The 10000-nt window shown below is 36.9% G+C and overlaps 1 protein-coding gene across 2 annotated transcripts in view; it reads left to right on the top strand.

The window, feature by feature from the left end:
- LOC144064000 (SWI/SNF-related matrix-associated actin-dependent regulator of chromatin subfamily B member 1) overlaps positions 1-10000 on the top strand; it is a 33872-nt gene that overhangs the window by 9289 nt on the left and 14583 nt on the right. For both annotated transcript variants that reach the window (XM_077586118.1, XM_077586117.1), the window contains exons 4-6: positions 8756-8893; positions 9789-9916; positions 9986-10000. The exon at positions 9986-10000 is cut by the window's right edge and continues 152 nt beyond it. In XM_077586118.1, the coding sequence (XP_077442244.1) occupies positions 8756-8893; positions 9789-9916; positions 9986-10000 (281 nt within the window). The remainder of the gene's footprint in view (positions 1-8755; positions 8894-9788; positions 9917-9985) is intronic.

The raw sequence follows: 10000 nt of genomic DNA, 5'->3' as shown, positions 1-10000 counted from the left end.
AGAACTGTTACGTCCAGTTGAACCAGAAATTGTTACTGCAAAACAAACAGTCTCTTATTTGAAGCGTGGAGATTCCAGAGTTCTTGAGCTAAGAGAACATTGTTTTCATTATATACCATTAGTTAAAAGGAGCAGCTGCTTTCACATCCTAAAATTCTTGAAATGATCAATAAGGGACCTGAGTTCTGCAACAATGGATTTGTTTATGATTTAATTGATGGGGACATTTTTAAGTCACACCCCCTGCGTTTGAAAGTTTCCACAGTATTACAGTTAATTTTATATACAGATGAAATTGAGCTTTCCAATCCCCTTGGTTCTCGTGCAAACAAAAACAAATTGTTACTAATTTATTACACTTTAGGTAACATTAACCCTAAATACAGATCAAGACTTGCTGCCATTCGTCTGCTTGCCATAAAAATCAAAAGATCTTTCCCATTGTGGTATTGATAAAATACTTAACCATGATTTGAAAGAGCTGTATAATGGTGTTCAGGTTCATACTTCAAATGGTGAGAGGACTATTTATGGCGCACTTTTGTCTGTGTGCGGAGACACTCTTGCTCAACATGAAGTGGCTGGATTTTAAGGAAGGAGTTGGGTTTGCCTACAGTAAATGTAGGCAGTGTGAATGCAACGTCGAAGATATGCAAACTAAATTTAATTAAGATTTGTTTGTGAAAAGGACAATAGCAAGACATAATACGCAATGCAGGGACATTGAAAAAGCAAGTACTGATTTCCTAAGATATGTGACAGAATGTCCCCATTTTTATGTCATTAATCAAACACCACAGGACATCATGCATGTGATTCTTGAAGGTGTTGCTCCATATGAAATCAAATGTGTTTTGAAGTATCTTGTACTTTCTGGACATATAGATTTAGACACATTTAATAATGGAATTATTGTTTTCCCTTACTCTCCTGTGGATATGAGGGACAAGCCTTGCCCTGTATCTGTTGCTACACAGTCATCAAATGACAATAAACTTAAACAATCAGCAGGGCAGATGCTGGTTATGTTAAAGATTCTGACATTTCTCATCAACACAACAGTAGAAAATGCTCACACACAATTGTTAATTAGGTTGTTGAAGAAAATTCTTTTTTCACCTATTATTGCACTCTCAACTCTTACTAAGCTGAAACAATTAATTGAGGAGCATTTAAGGCATTTCAAACAGCTGTTTCCAGATGTAAACATTATACCATAACAAGATTACCTGCTGCATCTTCGTTCCCAGATTAAAGCACTAGGTCCTACTGTGAGGCATATGTGTATGCGCTTTGAGTCAAAGCATTGCTTTTTCAAGCAGTGGGCTATAAAAAGTAGTTTTAAGTATATTTGTAAATCTCTTGTGAAACACAACCAACTGTATAAATGTAGTCAGAATGTACATGAGAAACATCCTATTTTTTGTATTGAAATTGAAATAGGCCCAGCATATGAAGTGAAAAATGTTCACTATGTAGAAGTAAAGATAAAAGAATTCTTAGGAATAGAGCATGTTGAACATGTAGTGTCTGCCCAGTGGATTGTGCAACATGGGAATAAACACACATGTGGAAAATCTTCTTTTTTTTTTCTAATGTTTTCAATAATACCCCAGTTTGCACTTGTGAAAAACATCTTGATTGTAAATGAATCAGTGTATTGCTTTGAATGCCAACCTCTCTCTACAGTTAGTTGGAATGAACAGTATTTATCTTTTAAAGTAAAGATTCCTCACCTTGCACAAACAAATATTTTTGTGAATACTTATAACTGTGGATTTTACACCATATTATGTTAACTTTAATAATGGCATGTACATTCCAGTGAAGTATGATCTCACCGACATAATTGCATGTCACTCTTAATATGCAATCCATCAATTGTTGCAATAATGAATGGTGCTGTGCTTTCATTTGGGAAAAGCTTTTGACCTGCAGTTCCAATAAAGTTGTGTTGTCTCAATTCAAGTTTGGTTTCTTTCTTGAAACAAGATAGTTCACCATACAACTTACATCTTAAAAACTTAAAAACATCATGACATGTCAAAACAAGCTTATTTCATCTAAAATAATTCTCAAAAATAGATTATTTCAAGATTTTCTCACCTAACAAGATATTCAAGATGCACTGTCTTGAAACAAGCGATTCCCATCTTTGTGTAATTTTGGTTGTAAATCATATTGTCTAAAATTAAGCACATAGACATAATTTGACTAGAAATAAGACAAATGTTCTTAGCAAGATTTCATGTTTTTGCAGTGTATAGATGAGCGACTTTGCATTCTGTAGCATGTGGTCCATTTTACCACTATTTGAGAACATTTTGGTGCGATTATGTGTGTGAGTCATATGAATGTATGTGAGTCACTATGAAGAACTGTGTTGGAATTTGGGACCACCTTGGTTAGTCGCTGAGTTTGTTTGGTTTGAATATTCTGTTTTGAATAGTAACTGGCAGAGATTGGGGAAATAGGGAAAACATGGGGGGAAAACAAAACAAACACACAAAAAACTCATACTTTCTTGTTTGGTTAATCTATTATCGCAGTGACATATCGTGGTTGGTAGATTGTCACGGAGAGGGAACTAGAAGTGATTAGTTATTCGCTTAGTAGCTCTCTTAGAATGTTTATGGGTTGTCATGTGCCATGTTTTGGTTGGCGTAAGGCGGAGTGGGTCAAGGTTTTGTTTTTTTATTACTTTTTTTTTGTCAGCTCTTTTTGATATCACTTGGTTGAGAGAGACACTTGCTATGGTCAATATCTGTGTGATTTTTTATTTATTTTAATGAGTAGAGTGGTCAAATTTGTCAGTTTTAATGTCAATTTGCTAAATGGACCAGTCAAGTGGAAGAGAGTTTTAACCTATTTGAAGAAGCTGAAAACCGACATTGCCTTTGTTCAAGAAACCCACTTAACGGCACTGGAACATAAGAAATTGAGGAGGGATTGGGTGTGTCATGTCATATTGGCATATTTTACCTCCAAGGCTAGGGGAGTGGCTATTTTATTAAAATTTTATGCGTCAAATTATGATGATGATATGTTTAGTCAGGACATATTTCTCAAGTGGGCGGCGGAACATTCTAGTATGGGGTGACTTTAATTTCTGCCTGGATCCTCTCCTATATAAATCAACCATGTCAGTATCTAAATCTAAAGCAACCACTACTATACAATTTATGAAGGACTAGAGTTTTACTGCTGTTTGGAGACATATGCACCCTCAAACAAGGGACTACTCTTTTTACTCTGGTCGCCATAATTCCTTTAGTCGTATTGATCTTTTTTTGTTGTCAACACAGTTAACTCATAGGGCAGTAGATTCTGAGTACCTATCTAGAACCCTGTCAGATCACGCTCCTCTAACGCTTTCAATTTACATGCCAGAGAAACCTACAAACAGGTATAGATGGCGTTTCAACACTACTCTTCTTCAGAGACCAGACTTTTGCAAATTTATAATAGACAAGATTGAGCTGTTCTTTGAGACAAATTGTGCTTCAGCCCCTAACAGTTTCATATTATGGGATGCACTAAAGGCCTTTTTAAGGGGACTTATAATTTCTTATACCAAAAGTATTAAGAAGAAATATATGGCTTAAATAGAAGAACTGGAGGCAGACATTTTGAAGCTGGAAAAAGAGTTCGAACAAACCAGGTCCCAAAAAACACACCAAATTCTATTGACTAAAAAGACTCAATACAACACATTGCATGATTATAAAATTGAAAAGGACATCTTGAGGAGCAAGCAGAAATACTATGAACTGCGTGAAAAAGCACACAAAGTCTTATATTGGCAGCTAAGGAAAGAAGAAAGCTCTAGAATGATAAACGCAATAGAAACTGAAATTGGCAGTATATCTACTCACCCGACAGAATTCAACGATGCATTTAAACTATTTTCTGCGCATCTGTACACCTCAGAACCACCAGAAAATCCGAATGCCATTGACACCTTTTTATTTGCTGTTGAACTGCCTAAACTTAGCCAAGAGGAACAGCAAGATCTTGACTTACCCTATTCATTAAAAGAGCTAGAGGAAGCCTTGGGTTCGTTGCAGGCGGACAGGTCACCAAGGGAGGATGGATTTCCCCCAGAATTTTACAGGGCATTCAAAGATTTACTCCTTCCACTTCTCATGGAAGTTAAGTTAGCCTCTAAAACTCAAGCACTTCTTGAATCATTTTCGAAGGCTATAATTACTGTGGTTTACAAAAAAAATAAAGATCTGCTGAAATGTTCGTCATATCGGCCAATTTCCTTATTGAATGCAGATTATAAATTTATATCTAAGGCTCTAGCTAACAGACTCCGTCTATATTTGCCTCATTTAATAAATCCAGACCAAAGTGGCTTCATTCCAAAACGCACCTCAGCTAATAACCTGTGTCGGCTCTTCAACATTATCCATTCTGCTAAATCTGACAGGGAACCAATCGTAGCCTCCTTGGCTTTAGATGCGAAAAAAGCCTTCAATAGATTATAATGGTCATATCTATTTAAAGTGCTGGCTAAATTTGGATTTAGTCCATCATTTATTGAGTGGGTAGGGACTCTACCACAAACCACAGGCGAACATAAGCACGGGCAGACTTCTTCCGCGTTTTCTTTAAACCGGTCAAGTCGACAAAGATGCCCTTTGTCCCCTGCGCTCTTTGTCTTGGCAATTGAACCCTTGGCTGAAACAATTAGGCAAGACAACAACATAAAGGGATTTAAAGTGGGCCAAACGGTTCACAAAATTAATCTCCTAGCGGATGACATTATTTTATATCTTAAAGACCCTGGCGACTCTCTTTCTAGACTGCTAACTGTACTGAACACGTAGGGTAATATTTCAGGTTATAAGGTCAATTTGGAGAAGAGTGAAATCCTTCCACTGACGAACTTTGATTATTCTGTTCTTAAATGTACTACTCCATTTGGATGGCCTGCTCATGGTATGAAATATCTTAATAATCGTAGATAGTAACCTAAAAAAATTGTATAAATTAAAATATATCCCACTGCTTACGAAAATTGAGGAGGATCTACGTAGGTGGATGGGCATGCCTCTGACTTTGATTGAAGGGTCAATTGCATCAAGATGAATGTGCAGTCACGATTGCCGTATCTATTTCAATCTATACCCATTCCATTACCACAATCCTTTTTCAAGATTTTAATAGTCATGTCAGACAATTTATATGACATTGTAAGGTACCCCGGCAAGACTGACCTGCGACTATGATTTGGGGTGTCTCCGTCTTCCTAATTTCAGACACTACTATCTAGCGGCACAAATTAGGTTAAAATCATCCCTCTGAAGGAGGCCGGTGGGCCCCCTTCTTTTTTATTTTGTATGTGGGTGAGTATGTGTATGTGTATGTGCATGTGCGTGTGAGTGTGTATTCATTAGTTCACCTAAAACCTATTAAAAAATCCCATACCGTTCACCTAAACCGAACACTTCAGAACCCAGCCAGAGCCGTGAGGCCGTCAGGAGACTCGAGGAAGGACCAAAGAAAAGAAAGGAAAGTGAAATCCAGCTCCGACCAGACACCACACACCGGGCCACCAACCAGAGTCCTTCACCAACCCCAGAAACATCCAAATTCCAACAAATCAGGGAGACCTCAAGAGACCAAAGGAGAGACTGAGGAAAGGAAGGAAGGACAGACGAAGCAGAGTGAGATCCACAGACACCAGCCTCCACCGATTCAACGACCAGAGGAAGAAGCAGATTGTGTCTGAGTTTCGATAGATGCTGGTGTGGTGGATCTGGCATGCATGAAAATCTCCACCAAAGAGGGGAGCCGTCGACCCCTGCCAGGACAGAGCAAGCGCAACACCTCAGGGCCCCCCAGGCCACGGCAGCGCCAAAGGGCAACCCCCGGGCCTCGCAGGGGCCACCGGCCGGAGAGCAAACCCAGGAGCAGGAGCGCCCCCCACCCCAACGCAGCAGGACGGGGCACTGCAGGCCCGCCAGGCACCGGTCCACAGCCCCCGCTCCCCCCACGACCCCCCCCCCCCCCCCGCCCCCCATCCACCCCAACCCAGCCCCAGCCGCCCCCAGCCCCCAAACCCCCGGACACCCCAACCCCCACCAACCGCCAGCCCCCTGCATGTGTAAATATATATATATGTATGTATATATATATGTATATATAACCTACAGCTATGTGTGTATGTATATATATGTATATATGACCTACAGCTTCACACCACAAATTGGCAGACAAAAACTTTTCCTAGTTGTGTGTATATTTAGCACTTTGATATTGTACCCCTTAAATCATAATTTCCATCCCTATTCCAAATTAAATTCTGGATGTTTTCTTGGGATAGACCGATAATCGGCCAGGCAGATTTTGCCAAATATCGGTACTGGCCTTTTTTAAGAATCTGACGACCGATATAAACCATTTTAATCTCAGGGAACTATTAATTTTCAATTAACTTTATAAGAGATCTTGCTGACCCTGGGAACCTTATGAACCATTTGTTCTTGTTTGACATTAAAACAAAGAAATGTGAAAGCTTAAAATTCCAGGTATTTTTAAATTTGGGGAAAAAAATATTTACTGTAGAAAACTATAGAGAGCTGTGATATTTACTTGTTTAAGGTTTCATTTCACTTTTTAAGGCATACTGATAACCTTGGGAGCCCCCTGAACATTTTGTCAAGATATTTGACAAGAATGTCTAATGCCTAAGATTTGGAGAGAAAAAAAGAACCGTAAAACCGTATACATTTTAAAAAATTCAAAAAAATTGTTCAATAAATATGCTTTAAGACATTACAACTAAGTCAAGATTGGCATTTGGATTTTCTAATTTTTTACGCCCTTATTTGTTTTACCACTTTTTACTGAAAATGAATATCGGCTCCAAATATCTGTTATTGGCCTCCTTGACTACTAATATGAAAAAAACATATCGATCTATCTCTAATGTTTTCCAATAATTTGTTGTGTTTAGCCTTGTACATGATTTGCGCTGTTTGAAATACAGTAATACAATATCCATTTTAGTAAATTTGATTTTACATAGAGCAAATTTGTGTGCTCAATGTATCCAACATTATGGATGGTTGCAATTAATTATTATTGTTATTTCCCCAGACTTCAGCACAATATTGTAAATAGGGTAAAATAAACTAGGGAACAGTACAACGTGTGAAGTGATTTAGAATCTAGCCAATCCCTAGCCTTATTAATGATGGCAATATGTTTTGCTATTTTAGATTGGACATGCACAATATGTGACTTCCAGTGGATGTTTTTCATCAATTATGACTCAGAGAAATTTAATTTCTTGCACTCTTTCAATTTCAACCCCATTTGTTTTTGTATGCATTTGAATGTCTATTGTATGATTCCCAAATAATATAAATTTTGTTTGATCCACATTTAATAATAGTTTATTAAAATCAAACCACATTTTTAGCATGTTCAATTCTTTGTCTATTGTTTGCTGTAATTTACTAAGATCATCACCTAAACAAAAATGCTTGTGTCATCTGTAAAAAGTACCACTTTAATTGTGTCTAACACATTACAAATATCATTCATGTACTGTATATAGTAATTTGGGCCCCAACACAGTCCCTTGGGGGCTACCACAGGTAGTGTTCAAAAGTGATGAGCAGTAATTTTCAATCATTAGAAATTGCTTCCGCATATCCAAATAACTTTTTAATACACTCCCATACAATTCCCCTGATACCAATTTACATAACTTTGTTAATAATATATCATGATTAATAGTGTCAAATGCTTGTTAGGTCAATAAATATACCAATTGCATGTTCTTTGCTGTCTCTTACATCTGTTATTGTTTCACTTGATTCTATTATTATTATGTGCATCTGATCTATTATCCCTAAATCCATATACACATTCTGAGAGTAAATTGTACTTTACTAAAAATTTATCTAACCTTTTGTTTAACAATTTTTCTAGTTCAAAAAAGGTTAAATTATTTTTTAGTAAAGAACAGTACAATTTACTATCAGAATGTCAACGTTAACGCCGATAAGTATTTATATATTATTGTTGTCTGAACATTAAAGATGATTTTTTGAATAAATCAAACCTTCTTTAAATAAATGTTTGTTGGGCTTATTACTTTTATTAAAATAATAATTGTCCAGAATGACAATGAATGAATTTTTTTTTAGATTTTCCTTTTTGGCCAAATCGCCCAGTCCTCGTATGTATTTATGTATGTATGGAAATGAATATTTCATTCTTGTAGTTTCTGTTTTGTTTAAAAAAAATAAAATAAAAAAAAAGAACAGAAAGCAAATTGAACTAATGATACATAGATATGGAAGTGGAGTGCAATTTTCAATTTCCTGTACGCATTGCATACCTGTGCACAGCTTATGTACTCCTCTGGTTATAGGTCTCTTTTGTTTTTGTTTTGTTTTTTTTGCATACATTTTAAACACAGTGTTACCAGAGAATTAACATTTTGGGAGGATTTTTATGTACATGCGTTGTAAGTTAACTGTGTAGCAAATTACTAAATAGTAAGAGGAAAGAAACAGAATACATTTTGTTTCTGAATATTTATTTTTCCAGTTAATCATGATGATGGAAATATGCCCGTTCTTCTGATGTCATGAGCACAAGTGAAACATACATGCATGAAAAAAAAACAGCGCACACACAAATGTTCTATTCAAATTTCAAAAATGGTTATAATACATGGAGTTTGACTGTGGAACTCCAGCCGCTTAAAACACTTATTTTCCTGTCTAAGAGAGCAGAAAGCCAAAAGAAGTAGCCAATGGGTCCCGACGCTGCCCAACAGCTCCCACCATTTAGATGCAGTGCCTTGTTCCACTACCATCAACCGCAACCGAATGAGTCGGGACAAGAAGAGGACCTTCCCACTGTGGTATGAAGAAACAAAACCCACCCATGACATAAATTGGCACAGTTTGTTTAAATGCTCTGCCCGTTTCCCCAATGTATGTTTTATTGCATGACTTGCATGGTATTTCATGTAGAATTCATTATTTTTCAGTTTATTTAATCTTTAGTATCTTTCAGTCAGTGTTGCCATGATACCAAAATGTTGACTTCGATACTATACCTGCATAAAATACCTCGATACCGGTACTGAAACGGTAGCTCAACAAAAATCTAAAACATCAGCAAAAGAAGCAAAATTAAAACTGACTAAAGAACTTCAAATTGTTTTTATTTTTTATTAATTCAAAAATATTAGGATATATACATGTTAATTCATGTACATACTGTATATATTTATGTATATACTGTATGTGCTTTCACATTGCATGCCATTATCCTGTATTTGACTGCATTTGATGTCATCCGTTTTATATAGAACAAAATGATTCACGCTCGACCTATTTTTTAAGGGAAGTGTCAAAAATGTGTCACAACCTGTTGCTGTCAGTCGTCTGAGCTTTTTCTATGCATACCTGTGATTTCCTACTGTGTGCCTGTTTAATGAATGCACCTTGAGTCCTCTGCAGGAGTGATTGTTGCTTTTTCTTCTGCTTCTCCGCGGAAAACATTTGCTCTTGTTACAAAACGTTTCTAAAACTGAAAATCAAAAAAACACTTGTGTGTTTATTGAAAACATGCGTAGGCAGTGCCATCAGGTGACTTCCACGCTCCAACCGCTCGTGTATAAAAATAGTGAGAATCACTGGTCTAGCACTGGAAATGAATTGCTAAGTGTTTTTTTTTATGTCCCCTGACTATGCATTGTACAGTATGCACTGTATGTAAATGAAAAGACCTTGCTGAAATGCTCTCTCTAGCTTTGATGATCATGATCCTGCTGTGATCCATGAGAATGCTGGCCAAGTAGAAGTACTGGTTCCCATTCGCCTTGACATGGAGATAGATGGTCAAAAACTCAGAGATGCTTTCACATGGAACATGAATGGTAAAGCTCATTAACAAACAGTAGGGTGAGTTTGTTTTTATTTTTAACTTTGACTCAATTTCCCAACAGAAAAATTGATGACCC

This window comes from Vanacampus margaritifer, chromosome 14 (genome assembly GCF_051991255.1).
Source record: "Vanacampus margaritifer isolate UIUO_Vmar chromosome 14, RoL_Vmar_1.0, whole genome shotgun sequence".
In the NCBI taxonomy this organism is placed as follows: domain Eukaryota; kingdom Metazoa; phylum Chordata; class Actinopteri; order Syngnathiformes; family Syngnathidae; genus Vanacampus; species Vanacampus margaritifer.
The sequence above is the reverse complement of the archived record's forward strand: the minus strand, read 5'-3'. Positions and strand labels throughout refer to the sequence as shown.